Source organism: Canis lupus, chromosome X (assembly GCF_048164855.1).
Source record: "Canis lupus baileyi chromosome X, mCanLup2.hap1, whole genome shotgun sequence".
In the NCBI taxonomy this organism is placed as follows: Eukaryota; Metazoa; Chordata; class Mammalia; order Carnivora; family Canidae; genus Canis; species Canis lupus.
This window is the reverse complement of record NC_132876.1, coordinates 92,986,940-93,008,815: the sequence shown is the minus strand read 5'-3', so window position 1 is coordinate 93,008,815 and position 21,876 is coordinate 92,986,940. Positions and strand designations below refer to the sequence as shown.

Sequence of the window (21,876 nt, the reverse complement as noted above, 5' to 3'; positions counted from 1 at the left end):
CTTAGCTCTGCAGATGGCCAGAGCTACTGGCTAGGATCTCTGCTCAGCAGTGTTGCTACAAGCAGGAATGCCATTTGCCAAGTCCTGGGCACTGTTTGCTATAAGCCCCACCTCCTTCTCCATCTCTAGCTGATCCCCAGTGGTCAAGCCCTGCAGATCCTTCCCATGATCCTTGGGAAGTGAGACATGAGTGGGCTTCCTGGGAAGGGTCCCATCTGCTGGGGAAGCTATATGTCTGCCTTGGGCTTTCTTTTCCCACTGTAGAAACCATAGGTCCTGGGCGGGGGCAGGGAGCTCTCAATGTGGCACTGTGCCACTGTAGGGGAAGGGTGATGGAGTCAGTGTGTCCAGTCCTCTTACCTTACTAATGTGGGATTTTCACATTGATGTTTTTTTCTAGTTGCCAGTTGGTCTTCTTGTGAGAGGGACTATAGTTGGGAATGACCTAAATGGCCGTCTTGATGATATCATTCTCCCCTATATGCTTAACTTCAAGTAGGTTATACATTCCTTAATGGACAGATAGATTATGTCTTATAATTTTGCCTCTCTGGTGCTTAGCTCCATCTTGGGAATGTGGTAGGTGAATAATAAATGTGTGGTAAAGGGGATCCCTGGGTGGCTCAGAGGTTTAGTGCCTGCCTTCAGCCCAGGGCGTGATCCTGGGGTCCCGGGATTGAGTCCCACGTCGGGCTCCCTGCATGGAGCCTGCTTCTCCCTCTGCCTGTGTCTCTGCCTCTCTCTCTCTCTCTCATGAATGAAAAAATAAAATCTTTAAAAAAAAATAAATGTGTGGTAATTCTATGTTTGAACCCTGTAAGAAAATGAAGCATACTATGAATTAGCTTCTGTGTATGTATTTTCATCTTTTAAAAACAGAATTGCTGTTTTTCCATGTATACCTGCTTTTGGATAATGTGGAGTTTTATCCTCCAAAATTTCATTTGTCAGTAGTTCATGGTTATTGATTCATACTGTTTATTGGTAATAGCTCTGTGGAGTGCTTTGCTTCAGGGATAATTTAATTAGGGGCACTGCTGTTTGACACCATTCAGGAAAATGTTACAACTGTAAAGAGTATTTGATTGGGATCCCTGGGTGGCGCAGCGGTTTGGCGCCTGCCTTTGGCCCAGGGTGCGATCCTGGAGACCCGGGATCGAATCCCACGTCGAGCTCCCGGTGCATGGAGCCTGCTTCTCCCTCTGCCTATGTCTCTGCCTCTCTCTCTCTCTCTCTCTCTGTGTGACTATCATAAATAAATAAAAATTAAAAAAAAAAAGTATTCGATTGGTCACTGAATGACACCTAATAGAAGCCAGGGATAGGCAAATAATATGCCAACTTGGTTATTAAAATTGGGTCTTTTGGCATTTTTGTCCAACACTTTTTGTTTATATCATTGCCGTCCTAAGAAATAAGCATGTGACCAATTTGATGACTTTTATTTGGCAAGGGCAGAAACTAATGCCAGATAAATAAGGATATTGTAAGTTGATACAGATGGAGTCCATGCTTTCAGAATGCTGTGTTTCTGTTCTCTGAAGTTAGATATCTATTTGTGATGAAGAATACATTTGTGTAAGGGGGCAAGATTGGCATGCACTAAAATGAAATCCTCATGTTGACTACATCAGCTTTAATGGAACTTATTTGATATAGTGACTCAGCCTCTATGAATCTGACTATGTGTATGTGCTGTGTTTTTATACAGGGAATCATAATCCAAGGGCCTGCCAGAGACCACAAGAAAACATGGGGAGGAGTAAGTTTCTCTTTGCTTTTTAATAATTCATACTTTCTCCATATTAATCTATCTAGGAAATTAAATTTGCAATTCAGAAGTTTTTTTGTGGACATCTAAATTGTATTTCTGATTAGTGTTAGAAAGTTTTTGTCTGAAGCAGGGCAGTTCAGAGAAAGACCAACAGACCACATACTGCTCATTGGCAAGGGTCTTGTTTTTTCCCCTCCTTTCTTCTGCTCTTTTCTTAACATATCCCAGTACAGGGAGAGAAGGCTCAAACTTGTTATATATAGACCTACCCTAATCCCAGCTTCTTTACAACTCTTAGTACAGTTACCCATGTGCTTACAATGGTTTCTAAGCCTTGTTGATAATGACATAAACAAACAAACAAAAAAAAGTGATTCTGTTGTGCAGCCAATGACACTATTAAAAAAATTAGTCTGTGAGGTTGAATTATTAGATGGTTTTGATTTCCCCTAAAATGTTAAAGCCTGGCATTAAGAACCATTGGATGAATTTCTTTGTTTTTTTTTTCTTTCTCATAAAGCTATTTATGGGCAGTAGACAATAGACAAATTCAAGGTCATTTTGTTGTTAATATTAACCAGCCACCAGTGACTTCATAAATAATCCTAATCAAAATAGACAGTAAAGGGATCCCTGGGTGGCGCAGCGGTTTGGCGCCTGCCTTTGGCCCAGGGCACGATCCTGGAGACCCGGGATCGAATCCCACGTCGGGCTCCCGGTGCATGGAGCCTGCTTCTCCCTCTGCCTGTGTCTCTGCGCCTCTCTCTCTCTCTCTGTGACTATCATAAATAAATAAAAATTTAAAAAGAAAATTAAAAAAAAAATAGACAGTAAAACCAGATGCATAAAGGACCTCAGAAGGGGACTTAGTGTAGTATAGTGGACATAGTCAGAGGCCTGAATTCAAATTCTACTTCTACAACCTTGATCAAATCCTAGAGTTCCCCTACATTTGCTTGTCCATCTCTCAAGTGCACTTGTCTCTGCACTTGTAGCCTCGGGGAATTATGGTTGGCATAATGTAATGATATATATAAAAGTATGTTGAGGACTCTAAAGTATGTAGAAGAGAGTAGTAGAATTTGCTCATTGCTGTCCTTATTGAAGAAGTTTATTCTCACTCATTCTTTTTTTAAAAAAAAAAAAAAGCTTTACTGATTTGAGAGAGAGAGACAGCATCCATGTACAAGCAGGACGAAGGGCAGAGGGAAAAGGAGAGAGAGAATCCTAAGTAGACTCTGTACTGAGTCCAGAGCCTGATGTGGGGTTCAGTCTATGACCCTGAAATCAGACCTGAGCCAAGAGTCAGCTGCTTAGCTGATTGAGCCACCCTGGCGTCCCCATTGGTTCTTTTAACAGTTAAAATGAAGATATTTGATCAGATGTTTCTGTAGGCCACAGGGCTGGGACTAGGGTTGTGCAAGTGACAAAGAGTTGCCTCTTTATGTTTCATGCTCTAGGTACTTTGCTTGCCGCACCTTAGTATGGTCCCTGGTAGGCAGCACCAAGGATTATGGATCAATCATGGAAAATTTCTTCCTGAATCTTGTTGAGTCAAACTTTGCTTGTTTTTTCCAGTGATTTCCTTGGGGATTGATTAGCCCCAGGGATTCTGGTTCTTTCCCAACATCCACAAAATACACCAATCTCCTGATAGTTTAGAAATGTAAAAAAAAAAAAAAAAAGTAAATTTGAAAACAACTGGTGAACGTTCTGGGACTAATCCATTCCAAGTCCTAACCAAAGCAACTGTAAACAGAAGTTTCCAGAGCAACACTCTGTGGCTTGGTCCTCACCTAAACTCAAGCTTCAGGTGGATTTGGAGAATGTTTGGATTGTTGGATTTCATCATGACCACACCTAGAAGCTGCATGGAGAGCAATACATTCCTTATTGTTTCCTCTCTTCCTTTTCAGAATGATCATCAGGTCATTAGCAAGGAGATCATTAGGAGCTTACTTTAAAAGGTGCTTCACCGTGCTCGCTTTGGCAGCACATATACTAAAAGGTGCTTCAGCAAGTCTTTGTTTAAATGGTCAATTTGGCCCAGGTCGTGATCCCAGGGTCCTGGGATAGAGTCCCGCATTGGGCTCCCCACAGGGAGCCTGCTTCTCCCTCTGTCTATGTCTCTGCCTCTCTCTCTGTGTGTCTCATGCATGAATAAATCTTAAAAAAAAAAAAATGGTTAGGCAAATAATCGGAGTTCTTGTTACAGGATAGGGCATGGTAATGTTATCTGTGAGGATGGGCATATTTCCAATCCAGAGATGTGATAAGGAAATTACTCCAGGGATCCCTGGGTGGCGCAGCGGTTTGGCGCCTGCCTTTGGCCCAGGGCGCGATCCTGGAGACCCGGGATCAAATCCCACATCGGGCTCCCAGTGCATGGAGCCTGCTTCTCCCTCTGCCTGTGTCTCTGCCTCTCTCTCTCTTTCTCTCTGTGTGACTATCATAAATAAATAAAAATTTAAAAAAAAAAGGAAATTACTCCAAAAAATGCTACTTTACAAACACATGGAAGCTTATAATAGCATTTTGACTCTTTGTGTTGACCACTTTAAAAGCATCCTTAACATCCTGAATCTCAAAGACTCTATCTTTTACTCTCTCTGCTTTACTTAGCTTGCTTGATTTCACTTGCTAATTGCTATCACTGTTAGTAGGGAAAAAAAGATGTTACTATGCAGTAATTTTTTTCTCTTCTGGCATCGTACAATGAAGTTTTTACTGGATTTGGCAAAGATTCTCACAAACATAGCTCAATGTGTCATACAAAGGGACAGCAGAGGAAAATATCACAAAGACATGGCATTAGCCTCATTAATGAGGAGGCATGAAAACAAAACACAGCTGGAAAACCATGCAGTGTAAGTAAAAAGTTAAAATTAATATTGGTGTGAATTTCTTTTAGTATATTCTTTGATACTGGATGAAGAAATTATTTATTAATATGTATTAGATGAATCATTCTTTTATGTGACATGAAAAAATTATAAGCCAAGTCTTAAAAATGTTGGTGAGAGGATGAGAACACACTTGTGTATCTTTTTCACACTTGTGTATTTAATTTTTTATTAGACCACCATCAGTGTTCATTTTATGTATCATTGAAATCTCACTTACTACATATATTTGAGTTCTGAGCTACAGCTTTCTATTTAGGACTTTTAAGAATATATAATTATATGGGCACTGAGGAGGGCACTTGATGGGATGAGTACTGGGTGTTATTCTATATGTTGGCAAATTGAACACCAATAAAAAATCAATTTATATAAAAATATATAATTATTTTGATATCAACGATTATCTGTGGAATACTTCATAACTTAGACCTTTCTCATACATTATCTTATTTGAGTTATAAGAGAACCCTATGATGTAAATAGAGATATTATCTTCATTCTGTATATTATAAAACTGAGGGTCATGAGAGAATTTCTTTCTTTCTTTTTTTTTTTTTAAAGATTTATTTATTTATTTATGATAGACATAGAGAGAGAGAGGGGCAGAGACACAGGCAGAAGGAGAAGCAGGCTCCATGCTGGGAGCCCGACGTGGGACTCGATCCCAGGACTCCAGGATCACGCCCTGGGCCGAAGGCAGGTGCCAAACTGCTGAGCCACCCAGGGATCCCCTCATGAGAGAATTTCTTATCTAAACTCCATAGCCTATAAAATGGAGAACCATAATGCAAACCTAGGTTTCCTTATGTCCTATGCAGTTTTTTCCTTTCTTCCAACAGATCGTGTTCTGATTTCCCAAGTCATTAGTAGTGTATAAAGTCAATTAAAAGCTTAGGAGCTATCTGTTGATTTGATAGGTATGGAAGAAAATACTTTCTAAGACTTACAATGATGTTCATATACTTCTTGCAACATGGGGGACTGGACAGTCCCCCATGGACAAAAGGAATTGGCTCACTGTTAATCACCATTTATGTTAACAGCTAAAACACATGTATCAGATATGGAATGCCTCAAATATGTCTTCTGAGCAGTGGGAGACACAACCCACAGTGCAGGGTACCTAAAGTAAGGGGTCTAAAACACCACTTACTGATTGATAGGTTTTTGTCTTTGTGGTTTTTCTTAACAGGAAGAATGGAATGCATTATTGAACACCAGTATAGTAGGAGACAACAGGGGAGATGCTATTAAAAAAAGGAACAGCATGTAGAAATAAAATCATGTATAAGATTTTAGTGGAGAATTAATATTTTTACACAGAAGAGAATGTTATTTTATAAATGTGTATATATATATATATATATATAGGCTCACAAAATATTATAAACATAATACTAGAGTATTTATCACCTTCAGATGGAAATTACAACTTTATTCTATCTTTTCATCCCCCCACCCTCTGAGCAACTGGTATATTCATGACAAAATGACAAAAGTCTCAATACTCCACAAAGCAATTTCTTGGGATTTTTCTTGCTGAAGATTTTGGGAGTTACTGTTTTGTTACAATGTTTTTTTTTTTTCTTTTAAGATTTATTTTAGAGAGAGAGTGAGTGAGAAGAGTGTGGGGTGGGGAGGGGCAGAGGGAGAAGGAAGAGAGAGAATCCAAGCAGACTTTCCCCTGAGCACAGACCCCAATGCAGGGCTCAATCTCGCAACCCGGAGATCATGACCCAAGCCGAAACCAAGAAAGAGTTGGTCACCCAACCAATTTAGCCACTCAGGTGCCCCTGTTTTGTTACAAAGTTTGAGTAGGATTTGATTTTTAGGTTGTACCTGTTTTCCACGTGAATTTTTTTATATCAGAACACACTGCATGTTCTAAGTGCTAGAGCAGCAATTCATGATATTTATTAGCCAAATATATAGTTATTGATTGCTAATTTCACTGTCTTTACCTTAAGAACAGAGCTCCTGGAGGAAATTTATTGTGTTGTCTCAATAATAGCTATCCACAAGATGCTCCTACACCTGTTTTACAAAATGGGAATAATATTTAGCCATGAATCTTCAAAAGGATTAATTTTGCAGGACGCCTGGGTGGTTCAGTGTTTGAGCGTCTGCCTTTGTCTTAGGGCATGATCCTGGGGTCCCGGGATCGAGTCCCACATCGGGCTCCTTGCATGGAGCCTGCTTCTCCCTCTGCCTATGTCTCTGCCTCTCTCTCTCTGTCTCTCATGAATAAATAAAATCTTTTTAAAAAATGATTAATTTTGCTTCATTGTATAGAAAACAATATTGGGAATAGATGAATGATGGCAAGTAGACAGGTCTTTATTTGTGGAGAATAATTCAAATAATGTAGCTTAGCATATTTTGTTTCTCCTCTTCCAGTATTTAGTCTTTGGAAATATCTTTTACCTAGCCTAGAAGAAAACCTGGGTTTCTTAAGATCTGAATCTGAAAAGTGAGTTTCCATCTTCGTTTTGTAATACCTAATGAAATGTCCTTGATGTTCTGGTAGCCACGAAAATATTGTTGTGCTTTAAAAAAACAGCAACATTGTGCCAGCATAATTTCTTTGAGTCCCTGGATATACTTGGCTCCTTTATCCCGAGAAACACAAACATGTTCCCCCACTTATCAAGACTTAGTGGAAGGAACGATGGTTTAGAGCTACCACAGTAAATCTCTAAGCTCTTTGATTCACTGCTGAACTACTGCTCAGTTGAGGCCAATCCTAAACTTTAACTTTGAGCATACAGCTCTATATTTTCAAACAGGGAATGAACATTCAAACTGACAAGCCTTGTAAAGTGACTGTCTCTTAATGTAGTGTCTAATTTTATTAGACAGCTCCCTGGTTTATAGTTCAAGTAAAGGCACACATTTAAAGCCAATTAATTATTTCATTTTTTGGCCTGTATTAAATTTCAGAGTCTCTTTATTACAGTAGCATATTCATGCCTCTGCAGTTTAGATGATGTCACCAATTTATCGTAAACCTTCATCTTCATAATTTTATAACAGTAATACAAATCTGCTTGGGGTTGACAGCAGCCATTATTTTTTCCTGGCAAGTCTTTTCCACTAGGAAAATGAGGTAACTTTTTAAGGGTCAAGCTACTTTAAAAAAAAAAAAAAAAAAACCCTCATTATAGTGCTTGATGCTTTTTGTCTTTGATATAATCCTCTCTGCCTTTTTTTTTTTTAATTTTTTTTTTTTAATTTATGATAGTCACAGAGAGAGAGAGAGAGAGAGAGAGGCAGAGACACAGGCAGAGGGAGAAGCAGGCTCCATGCACCGGGAGCCCGATGTGGGATTCGATCCCGGGTCTCCGGGATCGCGCCCTGGGCCAAAGGCAGGCACCAAACCGCTGCGCCACCCAGGGATCCCAATCCTCTCTGCCTTTTATCTATTTAACAAGAAAATAACCTTTGGTACATAAATTAGGTTTGCACCGTTGACATTTTTTTCATTTGAGGCAAAATTCCCATAACATAGAATTCACCATTTTAAAGTGTACAACTCAGTGACAGTACATTGACAATTTTATGCAACTATCTATTTCCAAAAATTTTCATCACCTCCAGAGGAGACCCCAGACTTATGAAGCAGTCGGTCTCCATTCCTCCCTCTCCCTTTCTCTATGGATTTACCTATTCTGGATATTTCATACCAAGGGACTAATACAGTATATGACCTTTTGTGTCTGGCTTTTTTCATTTTTTTAAGGCTTATCCATGTTGTACTAGTATTAGTACCTTATCCCTTTTATGGCTGAATAATATTCCACTGTATAAATATACCACATTTTGATGATCTGTTCATCAGTTAATGGACATTTGGGTCGTTTCCGCCCTTTGGTAAGTAATGCTGCTGTGAACATTTTTATACTAGTTTTTGTTTGAATATCTGTCTTCAGTTCTTTGAGATGTGTATCTAGGAGTGACAGTTAACGTTTTGGACTGAATAATTCTCTGTATGTGTGTGGGGGTGCTGTCCTGTGTGTTCTAAGATGTTTAGCAACATCATTGTCTTCTCCACACTAGATGCTAGTAGTTCCTTCCTTTCCAAGTTGTGACAACCAAAAACATATCCAAACATTGCTAATATGTTTCCTAGGGGCGCAAAATTGCCCTGGGGCTGAGAACCACTGATTTAAAATAAAGGAAAGTAAATCTTTAGAGACAATCCATAATTCACCTATTATGATGTTTTGCGTAGAAGTAATTTGAGTCTAAAGGAGAGCATGATATAATTCTGGAAACCAAGGTATAGCCCTGGTTCTTTTTTTTTTTTCTTTTTTAAAAAAATATTTATTTATTCATGAGAGACAGAGAGAGGAGAAAGAGAGAGAGGCAGAGACATAGGCAGAGGGAGAAGCAGGCTCCATGTAGGGAGCCCGATGCGGGACTCTATCCCAGGACCCCGGGATCATGACATAAGCCAAAAGCAGACACTCAACCACTGAGCCACCCAGGTGCCCTGAAAAGTCATTTCTGAAGTCCATGTGCTAATTAACAAAGGCACAGATTTGTCAGAGAGACTCCATTTCTTTTCTTTCTTTTTTTTTTTTTTTAAGATTTATTTATTTATTTATGATAGACATAGAGAGAGAGAGAGAGGCAGAGACATAGGAGGAGGGAGAAGCAGGCTCCATGTCGGGAGCCCGACGTGGGACTCGATCCCGGGACTCCAGGATCATGCCCTTGGCCAAAGGCAAGCGCTAAACCCCTGAGCCACCCAGGGATCCCCGAGACTCCATTTCTTAAACCTGTTATGCTCTGCTCTTGGTGGCAGGAAAAAAAGGTAGCCAAGTGCTCTCTTTGAATACTATCTGAATAGCCACCTCTGGAATGTAGCTTTTTTATTAACTGTAGAACATGTTCTATTAGGACAATTATCTACTCCTAGAGTCTAGATTACAGCTAACTATCACATAGGTAATATCATACTATCTATGTTGACAAGTCATAAAGCATTCACTATAACATAGAGTTAGGTATTTTTTTTTTGAGTTAGGTATTTAAAACCATATTTCATATTTTTTTTTTAAATTTTTATTTATTTATGATAGTCACAGAGAGAGAGGCGCGCAGAGACACAGGCAGAGGGAGAAGCAGGCTCCACGCACCGGGAGCCTGACGTGGGATTCGATCCCGGGTCTCCAGGATCGCGCCCTGGGCCAGAGGCAGGCGCCAAACCGCTGCGCCACCCAAGGATCCCCATATTTCATATTTGCTGAGTTCTGCAACTCAGCATCAACTGGCTATTTTTTTTCCCCATCAAATGGCCATTATCAGTTATAGTTATTTCCATATTCTTCCATATGGGACAGAACTATAATCAGTGTAGATAGGGTCCATAAACTAAAATGAAACTGTTATGGTTCTAAGAATTATAAACACTAAGACACATGATACTCTCGCTGATATGATCGAGGCACTAATGACAGGAGAAATACTGTTTTGGAATTCTTTTGTTTTGATGATTCTACCTGATTGTGTGCTTAATTTTGTATATGTTAGACCATTTGCTAATTCTGTATTTCCTGTGGGTAAGGTGTACCCCCCTCATCCATAAATACCATGTATTAGAGTGTCATATCTTTAAATCAAGTCTTATGCTCACTAGTAACTTGATTGCTGCCACCTACCATTTCATGAAAGAGTCTTTAATAAGAAGGAGCTATAAATTGTAAAATTTCCTTCAAAGAAAATTTGGCCGCCTTTTTTTTTTTTTTTGAGACCATCTATTAGACCTCCATTATCTATTAGATATCTTTTTCTTTGTATCTCATTATTTCTTATTAGGCATAAAATCATTGGACAAGGGACATCTGAATATATGTTATTAAATTTGGCTTTAAAGAAAACCATATTGAGTTAGTAAGACTCACTCTGATAGACCCATGTTTGTTTTGTTTTTAAAGAATATTGACTTTCTAGACCTTCATTATCTCTGTTGTTTTCTCAGAAATCCGTTTCTGGCATTTGTTCCACACTTATTCCTGGAAACCTGTTATCATCTGGCATTTTGTCACATACCTCTAGAAGCACAAAGATTTTTTAAGTGTTAGGTAATGATCATAACCACCACATTGTCCTTAAGCAGCAGCTCAAGGATAGTAAAGATATTAATAATAATTTCTTCTCTCAAACCCTGAGACTACCCACTCTCACTAGTTTAGTCCTGTAATTTCAAATTAATTTTTTAAATATAGGAGTTCTCAAATGGGCTTCAGCTCCCTAATTCCCATGAAAACATATATATACTACATGCCATTCTAGCTAAGTTGTACATTTGTGACATCTTGGTTGGGTACATGAATACCACTATACAACAAATTCTGAATTATAAAACCTACCCCCTATGAAAAAATTAACCTTTAAGTTCTACATACAGGTTACAGTGGTGAAATACAATTGGGAAATACTTTATTTTTTTCCCACCTTATCAAGAAATAGGAAGATTGTCCAAATGGCATCTTTTTAGTTTGCACAATTTTTTTGTTTTTTTTAAATATTTATTTATTTATTCACGAGTGATATGAGAGAGAGAGGCAGAGACATAGGCAGACGAAGAAGCAGACTCTTCCCAGGAGCCCGTGTCCCGCATCCCGGGATCACTACCCGAGCGGAAGGCAGCCACCCAACCGCTTTTCCCGCTTTTGGACTTCCTGATCAGTGAGAGCCTGCTTCGCCGTCTCCCTCTGCCTGCCACTCCCCATGCTTGTGCTCTCACTTTCTTGCTGTAAAATAAATAAAATCTTAAAAAAAAAACTTTTTAAAAAGTATATTTATAGAAACAGTTCTAAAACAGATATCATCTACTTCCTTCCTAAACAATATCCTGAACATCATATGGTCCTTTCTTTGTGACAGGTTCATCATTATAAACATAATCACTGATGCCTACAGCTTTGGGAGTTGTTAGTAGGGGGAAGGGGGAACTTAAAGCGTATTCCAGATAACCCTCAAAGGGCCTTCTGTCTCTCTTCCTTTGCCTTCAGATTAATCAGCTTTCACTTCTTGTTTTCTCAGTATGTTGATGTAATTCAGCCCACCCCTGCCCCTTCTACTTTTCAGTTGTAATGTGCAGTGAGGCATTCAAGTTTCATAGCCAGGCTCGTGGATGAGGGGTGCATGAGTTGATCCTTGATGTGTCTAAGGGAGCTGGGGCTTCCTGTAGGTAAAGCGTAAGATAAATTGTAATTCAAGACCTTGGTCATCTCTTGTTTCTAAGTTTATGAGATTTGAGTATTTTCTGCATAAATGATATGTTGCTATTAATATCCGTAATGATCAGTTAAAATATTGAATAGCTACCTGAACTATCAGATAACCTAAAAATGAATAGAAAATAATTATTCAGTATCTTTGCATAATTAATCCAGCAATTATGCAAAGAATAGTGAATCAGTATTCAGTATTCTTGTACCTACTCTTGATTCTCTTTATATATATATATATCTCTGTATATATATACACACACACATATATATATATATATATCGTGTATAATTTTCATTTCTTATTCTAGCCTTCCTAAGATCTTTTTTTGTGGTCTATTGTTAAAATTCTAATGATAATAGGCTGTCAGAATACAGAATATTTGATCAAGCTTTAAGTTAATAACAGTAAGCATATAAGTTATTGGATGCTTCCTTATGATTTTGTTACAAATATCAGATCCTTATAAGGACCAGAAATAGACCTTAATTTACATTTTATTTATTTTTTAAAAAAAGATTTTATTTATTTATTCATGAGAGAGAGAGAGGCAGAGACACAGGCAGAAGGAGAAGCAGGCTCCATGCAGGGAGCCTGACGTGGGACTCGATCCCGTGTCTCCAGGATCACACCCTGGGCTGAAGGTGGTGCTAAACCACTGAGCCACCTGGGCTGCCCCTTAATTTACAGTTTAAAGAATTTCTGAAATCTTAAAATCTCTTATCTCCCAAATATTTATTAATCATCAAAGTATATTGTGGCTGCTCCCCAGCATTAGATAATTAAAAGAACCTATGAAATTCTCATAAGGCTTTAATAGTGGCTAAAGGTATGGTGCAGCAGGACAAAAATGGCTAAGGCAATTTTTAGTTGCACAGGACACACTTTGTCTTCTAATTATGACCCACCGAGATATGTCTAAGATAACCTTGTTTCCAGGGGAGCCAAGGCACAAGTTCACTGAGAATCTTTGATATTCTACTGGTCATATAGCTGAAAATAGACTGCATAATCAATTAAGTCAGACGCAAACCATCAATCTATACATTTTCAATAAACAATCTAAACTAGTACAGAGTGCCTCCAGGGGAGTTTCAGATTTAATACAGCACCTTATAAAGCTAGTATATTTCATCCTAAACTTCAGCAAGGAGACCAAACTCCCAGGCATCCCTAGAATTGAACACACAGACTCACTGCAAGTTAACCTGATCCTTATTCGTTCTGTATTTTCTGAGGATATTTTTATTATCAGTTTGGCAGATCTCGTTTTTCCTTTTATGTAATAACTGCCATCATGATGATGACAAGTCACACTACTATTTATTGAGTATTCATTCTTTGCCAAGCCCTGAGTAAAGTACATAATGTATATTAACTCATTTAAAACTATGAGATTGGTGCTATTATTCCAGTCTTATAGATGGAAGAAAGCAAGCTTAGGGTTTTTGCTTTTCTCACATAGATGTTTGCTCTAACAACTTTTTCTTACTTTCTAAATGTGGAACTGATGTGCACCACTGACCTTGGGATACCAGTGAGATCACATTTGTTTCTCAAACAACCACAGTCCCTGGTAATACAAGAATGTCTTTCTTCCTTCCCTGACCAACCCTGTTCCCATGGGTAATTCAAGAACTGTAGGAATGCATATTAGGTATAGAAGAGTAGGTCTTGACTCTTGCACTGAAGAAAAGATAACAGAATGCTGGATTAATTATGCAAAGTTCCCATTATGTTACTCTTGATATTCTTGCTACTGTTCCTAGTACATAGTCTTATATCAAAACCAGGGCACCTAAAGCGGGCATTTTGGTACCCAGAACAGTTCCAAGTACACTAAAGAAATCACTACCGTAATTAAATAAGTTGCCTAGCTGGGCTGGTAGTAATTTCCATCAGTTCTGGGAAAAGAAAAGGGCACCTTTCTATTTAGCATTTCCCTTACCTCTGCCCACTGCATAATACAGTAGGCCTGATTTCCCAGTGTTTCAACTACTTAATGACCTTGTTGTTTCAGTTTTTATACTCCTGGTCTCTTCTACAGGCAAGCTTATAGAACCAGAGTGGCTAATTAAGGAAGAGCTAACTTAGTATAATCTACACCTGAGTGATGTGACTAGGAGAACTACATAGTATTCTTTTCTTGCTACCTATAACTCTTATGAGGGCTACAGTAACCCATATGACAGGTTTCTGTAACTTTGAACCTTCAAAAGGATCTTGATTTCCTTCCTCAGAGAAGGAACTTCCCAGCCCATTTAAGCTTGAAGTGCCAAATAGATTTGGGAGAGCAGTGGCAAGATTCCATCTCTCTGCAGAACCTGTGGGCAGGCGTCTCCTACTTTCTGAGTTTATGGTACTCTTAAGTGTCCCCGTGATTTTTTTCATAGCAGCCATAGGCCAAAAGAAGTACCTAATAATTCTATTTATTAAGTAATTAGGTCCAAATAACTTAATAAGTATTTATATCCTGATAGCTTAGTAGCCATTTGAAAATATAATATACTTAAATTGAAAGAAAGAAATATTTTTATTTCAATCTTAAATAGCTGTGCATAGGATATAGGTGCCTGTTGGGCACTACACAACTTCTCAAACCTTGAAATCAGATTGGATACTGCCACCTCCATTTCTTGTTCCATATTGATTTTTCACACAGCATAATTTTTAAATCACAGCTGAAAATTCAGCTTCACAAAGGAAATGAGTATAGAAATATGTAGTAATAAAACTATTAACTACTTTAAGTTGGTAATTTGTGTGGTCAACAGATGTTGAATATCCATGCATTTCCTTCAGAAATATAAAATATTGGCACATTCTCCATGAATTTGCTGCAGCACCCAGGGGCCCTCGGTACACACTTTGGATACCAATGTGCTAGTGCCTTGCCAAGCCAAAAAGTACCTGGCTATGCCCTCTTCCCAAAAACAGTATGTGTCTAACTACTCCACTTCTATATAACTATTAGGGGAAATTAGATGGTTCTTTCAGAACAAAAAATGTTACTCCAAAAGGGAGCACAGATAGAAGTTTTCTACACATTTCAAAAGATAGTTTCTCTTGCTAGAAAGGATATTTAAGTGCTGTCTTATTAGAAACTTTGCTGTGAATGTATTTATTTCACAATTATATATTGTGTTTGTGGTGCTATTTCATAATTCAAGGCACAGTCCATGGTTTCCCAGCTTCTAGTCAGTTAGTCTTCAAGTTCCTCCCATTCTGCCTTTTTATTGATTCCACACTTACTGAATCCTATTCTTACCAAGTTCTTTACCAAGACAGACTGGATCAAAATAATAATAATAATATATGGACCTCTTTAGGTAGGCATACCAAAAATTATAATACAGTTTAATTAATTGCTGTAATTGAGGAATGCTGAAATACTGGAAGTCTATAGCACCTCTGTCTAATGAAGTGGGTAGTAGAATGTGGGGGATGTTTTTAGAGGCTGTCACATCCAGATGGAATAGGAGTTCACTAGGCAGAGGAAATATTAGGTACAGAATTAGAGCGGCATCAAAGAAATGGTGAACAGTAAGATTTGGTTTGAGGGATAAGGTGCATGGTGGGTGTAGTGGCCAAAGAAATCACCCAATAGCCATATCTTTCCCCTTCTTTCCAATCCTCTTGCCACCATTCAAATGTATGACCTCATTCTTTCTTTTCTTTTTAAGATTTTATTTATTTATTCATGAGAGAGAGACAGACAGAGACAGAGGAAGAAGCAGGCTCCATGCAGGGACTCCATCCCGGGTTGACAGGATCATGCCCCAGGCTGAAGGTGGTGCTAAACCACTAAGCCGGGCTGCCCATTATTTCTTAATCCGGTTTCTTGCAAGTGGCTTTTTTACCTGGCCCTTATCCCTCCGTTTTCTCTTCAGCCTACACACAATTCTGTTGTATTTATACATTTTTCTAGGTAATGAAGTAGTGGTCCAAAATCTTGAATGTTACCAAATAGTTTGAATATTTTAACAGTAAGTGCCTCCATGGCATGGCTATTGGTCCCCATTTCCAGTTTCATTTTCCACTCCTCCTATTTTGAATCTTATACTCTGACCCTATTGACCAAGCTCACTGTACCTTATTTATGTCCCTTGCTTTACTCAATTTGAAGCCCTCACTCAATGTTTTGTTTTTCTAAGATGTCTTTCCTCACCATCTTTGCCTGTCCAGCTCCTAACAATCCTTAAAAGGCCAACCCAAAAATTTTCAGAGGTTCTCCGCCAGGTTACTTTCCCACCCCCAAATATATCTACCCAGTAGAGTTATGCCTGCCTTCTGACCTCAAAGAGCATCTGCCATGGACATTTTTGCATTAGACTTCTTGTCATGATCTCCTTGTACATTGTCTGTATTCAGTAAGTAGGTCTTAAGAAAAAGAATTGTGTTTACTTAAAAGAAAAATGTAAATATTGGCAACATTAAATAGTGGCTCCTTCAGTGAAATCAGACACATGTGAGAGAACTGATTAGATAATTGGAGTAGACATTTTTCGAAGGTGATCCTTAATTTGCAGGCCTTATTGTCTGCTGTTTTTCAGCAAATTTTTGTACATGATTACACTTTAAAGATTTTTGGCATTGAAACATCAATTTTAGTATCCTACGATACATTAAGAAGTATATTCTACAACTACATATTTTGCTTAAGGCTGTAATTTAGTTACTTGAGCCATTCTCATTTACTTTTATTCTTTTATTTGAAGAGAAGGCATAGGTGAGAGCTATTTATATTGAAGTTATGAAAAAGTAGTTCACATTTTTAAATAAATATATAGTAGTCATGTATGTATCAGTCTTAGATTTTAAATATTTCCTTAATAAGGATGTTTTCTTTCTTTTTTTCTTTTAAAGATCTTATTTATTTATTCATGAGAGACACAGAGAAAGAGAGACAGAGATATAGGCAGGAGAAGCAGGCTCCATGCAGGGAGCCCGATGTGGGACTCAATCCCAGGACTCCGGGATCACACCCTGAGCCGAAGGCAGATGTTCAACCTCTGAGCCACCCGGGTGTCCCAGTAAGGATGTTTTCTAACTGTATCTAAAGAAAACAGTTTAGGTTTTCCTTTATTTCATCTAACGAGAAAAGTACATGTTTGAATAACACCTCAGTGTTGTATTCTACAAATAAATTTATGTTCTGTATATTTGTCATATCATTTACTCTCTGATGCAGGCATACAAATGATTCCAGATAGCTGTGGACTGACTCACCCTTGGATGAGAAGGAGGCAGAGGAAAATGATCAACTCTAGTTATAAACATCAGTGCCTTACTTCTTGAAGTCCAAATATAAGACCTTGCATCATGGGAAATACCCAGTGTTTTAGGAAAAGATAGTCTGATCTTATCCTATAGGTCTAAGCTGCTACCTTCCCCTTTATTTTATTTTCACATTGAAAAACTCCTAAGTCTGGTATCATCCATTAGATTTCCAAATTGCTTTGATGAGGACCTGCCACAACTTCCTATTCCCTAATATATGACAGACATAACTATCTATATCTTTCCTGCTGGTCAGATTCTTACTCTGGGTGGTATCTTCTTTCACTTTTTAAAATTAGTTAGTTATTTGTTAGTTTGTTTATAACATAAATTCAAGTTAGTTAACATATAGTGTAGTATTGGTTCCATGAGTAGGATTTAGTGATTCATCAACTACATATAACACCCAGTGCTCATCCCAACAAATGCTCTCCTCAATGCCCATCACCCAGTTACCCTATCCCCCAACCCTTTTCCCTCCAGCATCCCTCAGTTTGTTCTTTGTAGTTAAGAGTCTCTTATGGTTTGCCACCCTCTCTTTTTATCTTAATTTCATTTTCCTTCTTTTCCATTATGTTCATCTATTTTCTTTCTTAAATTCCGCATATGAGTGAAATCATATGGTATTTGTCTTTCTCTGACTTATTTCATTTAGCATAATACCCTATAGTTCCATCCACATCATTGTAAATAGCAAGATTTCACTCTTGGATGGCTGAGTAATATTCCAATATCAATACACACACACATACCCCACCTCTTCTTTATCCATTCATCTGTTGATGGATTATCTGGGCTCTTTCATAGTTTGGCTATTGTGGGCATTGCAACTATAAACATTGGAGTTTATGTGCCCCTTTGAATCACTATGTTTGTATCCTTTGGATAAATACTGAGCTGTGCTATTGCAGGATCATAGGGTAGCTCTATACTTAAATTTTTGAGGAACTTCTACCATTTTCCAGAGCAGTTGTACCAGTTTGCATTCCCACCAACAGTGTAAGAGGGTTCCCTTTCTCCACATTCTCACCAGCATCTGTCCTTTCCTGAGTTGTTCATTTTAGGCATTCTGACTGGTGTGAGGTGGTATGTCATTGTGGTTTTGATTTGTGTTTTCCTGATGCCAAGTGATGTTGAACATTTTTTCATGTGACTGTTGGCCATTTGTATGGTTTTGTTGGAGAAATGTCTGTTCATGTCTTCTATTTCTTGACTGGATTTGTTGTTTTTTTGGGTGTTGAGTTTGATAAGCTCTCTCTAGATTTTGGATACTAGCACTTTATTTCATAAGACATTGCAAATATCTTCTCCCATCCTGTAGGTTGTCTTTTAGTTTTGTCAACTGCTTCCTTTGCTGTACAAAAGCTTTTTATCTTGATGAAGTCCTAATAGTTCATTTTTGCTTTTGTTTCCCTTCCTTTGAAGACTTGTCTAGCAAGAAGTTGCTGCAGCAGAGGTTAGAGAGGTTGCTGCCTGTGTTCTCCTCTAAGATTTTGATGGTTTCCTGTCATACATTTAGGTCTTTCATCCATTTTGAATTTATCTTTGTGTATGGTGTTAGAAATCAGTCTAGTTTCATTCTTCTGCATGTGGCTATCCAGTTTCTCTAACGCCATTTGTTGAAGAAACTGTCTTTTTTTCTGTTGAATATTCTTTTCTGCTTTGTGAAAGATTAGTTGACCATAGAGTTGAGGGTCCATTTCTGGGTTCTCTATTCTGTTGCATTGATTTATATGTCTGTTTTTGTGCCAGTACCATGTTCTTTTGATGATTACAGCCTTGTAATATAGCTTGAAGTCCAGGATTGTGACGCCTCCTGCTTTGCTTTTCAACATTCCTTTGGCTATTCAGGGTCTTTTCTGGTTCCATACAAATTTTAGGATTATTTGTTCTAGCTTTGTGAGAAATGCTGGTCTTATTTTTATAGGGATTGAGTTAAACGTGTAGATTGCTTTGGATAGTATAGACATTTTTTTAAACGATTTTATTTATTTATTCATGAGAGACAGAGAGAGAGAGAGGCAGAGACATAGGCAGAGGGAGAAGCAAGCTCCACGCAGGAAGCCCGATGTGGGACTCATCCCAGGACTCCAAGATCACGCCCTGAGCCAAAGGCAGACGCCCAACCGCTGAGCCACCCAGGCATCCCAAGGTAGTATAGACAGTTATAACAATATTTATTCTTCCAATCCAGGAGCATGGAATATTTTTCCATTTCTTGTGTCTTCTTCAATTTCTTTAGTAAATATTCCATAGTTTTCATCCTTTTTACCTTTTTTACCTTTTTGGTTAGGTTTACTCCTAGGTCTCTTTGATTTCTCTTTCTGCTGCTTCCCTATTGGTGAATAGAAATGCAAAAGATTTCTGTACGTTGATGTTATATCCTGTGACATTGCTGAATTCATGCATCAGTTCTAGTAATTTTTTGGAAGAGTCTTCGGGGTTTTCTACATAGAATATTGTATCTTTTGTGAAGAGTGAAATTTTGACTCTTCCTTGCCATTTTGGATGCCTTTTATTTCTTTTTGTTGTCTAATCATTAAGGTTAGGACTTCTCTTACTATGTTGAACAACAGTGGTGAAAATGTACATTCTTGTTGTGTTCCTGATCGTAGGAGAAAAGCTCTCAGTTTTTCCCCACTGAAGATATTTAGTTGTGGGTCTTTCATATATGGCCTTTATGATGTTGAGGTATGTCCCTTCTATCTCTACTTTCTTGAGGGCTTTTATCAAGAAAGGATGCTGTATTTTGTCAAATGCTTTTTCTGCATCTATTGAGAGGATCATATGGTTCTTACCCTTTCTTTTATTAATGTGGTATATCACGTTGATTGATTTGCAAATGTTGAACCGCCCTTGCAGCCCAGGAGTAAATCTCACTTGATCATGGTGAATAATCTTTTTAATGTACTGTTGGATTTGATTAGCTAAGTATCTTGTTAAGAATTTTTGTATCCATGTTTATCAGGGATTTTGGTCTATAATTCTCCTTTTTAGTAGGGTCTTTGTCTGGTTTTGGATTCATAGTAATGCTGGCCTCATAGAATGAGTTTGGAAGTTTTCCTTCCATTTCTGTTTTTTGGAACAGCTTCAGAAGAATGAGTATTAATTCTTCTTTAAATGTTTGGTAGAATTCCCCTGGGAAGCCACCCAGCCCTGGACTCTTGTTTGTTGGGAGGTTTTAAATTACTGATTCAATTTCCTTGCTAGTTATGGGTCTGTTCAGATTTTCTATTTCTTCCTGTTTCAGTTTTGGTAGTTTATATATTTCTAGGAATTTACCCATTTCTTCCAGCCTGCCCCATTTGTTGGCATATAATTGCTCATAATAATCTCTTACACTTGTTTGCATTTCTTTGGTGTTGGTTTTGATCTCTTCTCTTTCATGATTTTATTCTCTCTCTCTCCATTTTGATAAGTCTGGCTAGGAGTTCATCAATTTTATTAGTTTGAAGAACCAGCTCTTAGTTTCATTAATCTGTTCTGGTTTTTTTTTTTTTTCCCTGTATCACTGATTTTTTTTCTCTGATCTGTATTATTTCCCTTTTCCTGCCGGTTTTGGGCTTTATTTGCTGTTCTTTTTCCATCTTTAGGTGAAAGGTTGTGTATTTGAGACTCTTTTTGCTTGCCGAGGTAGGCTTAGATTGCTTGCTATATACTTCCTCTTATACTATACCTATTACCTTTGCTGCATCCTAAAGGTTTTGGATTATCATGTTTTTATTTTCATTTGCTTCCATGTATTTATTTATTCTTTAATTTCCTGCTTAACCCATTCATTTTTTTAGTAGAATGTACTTTAACCTCCAGGTATTTGTGGTCTTTCCACATTTTTTCTTCTGTTTGACTTCAGGTTTCATAGCATTGTGGTCTGAAAATATGTCTGGTATGATCTCAGTCTTTTTGTACTGGTTGAGGCCTGATTTGTGACCCAGTATGTGATCTGTTCTGGAGAATGTTCCATGTGTATTCAAAAAGAATGTGTATTCTGCTGCTTTAGGATCAAACGCTCTGCATATATCTGTGAAATCCATCGGGTTCAGTGTGTCATTCAAAGACCTTGTTTCCTTGTTGATCTGCTGTTTAGATGATCTGCACTTTGCTTTGAGTAACGTGTTAAAGTCCCCTACTATTATTATATTATTATCAATGAGTTTCTTTACTTTTGTTATTAACTGATTTATATATTTGGCTGCTCCCAAGTTGGGGGCATAAATACTTATAATTGTTAGATCTTCTTGTTGGATAGACCTCTTTATTATGATATAGTCCCCTCCTTCATTACTTATTACAGTCTTTGGTTTAAAATCTAGTTTGTCGGGACACCTGGGTGGCTCAGTGGTTGAGCATCTGCCTTTGGCTCGGGGTGTGATCTTGGGATCCGGGATCGAGTCCCACATTGGGTTCCTTGTGTGGAGCCTGCTTCTTCCTCTGCCTGTGTCTCTGCCTCTCTCTCTGTCTCTCGTGAATAAATAATTTTTTTTAAAAAAAGTGGTGTATCCATACAATGGAATTTTAAAAAATCTAGTTTGTCTGATAAAAGGATGGCTAGCTACTCCAGCTTCCTTTTGATGTCCATTAGCATGATAGATGGTTCTCCACCCCCTTACTTTCAATCTAGAGGTGTCTTTGGTTCTAAAATGAATCTCTTGTAAGCAGTGTATCTATGGGTCTTGT

At 38.1% G+C, this 21,876-nt stretch overlaps 1 protein-coding gene across 4 annotated transcripts in view; it reads left to right on the top strand.

Moving 5' to 3' along the window:
- Nucleotides 1-21,876, top strand: part of PRRG1 (proline rich and Gla domain 1) — a 280,952-nt gene that overhangs the window by 195,146 nt on the left and 63,930 nt on the right. For all 4 annotated transcript variants that reach the window (XM_072816961.1, XM_072816962.1, XM_072816963.1 and 1 more), the window contains exon 2: nt 1,712-1,762. In XM_072816961.1, coding sequence (XP_072673062.1) covers nt 1,712-1,762 — 51 coding nt within the window. The remainder of the gene's footprint in view (nt 1-1,711; nt 1,763-21,876) is intronic.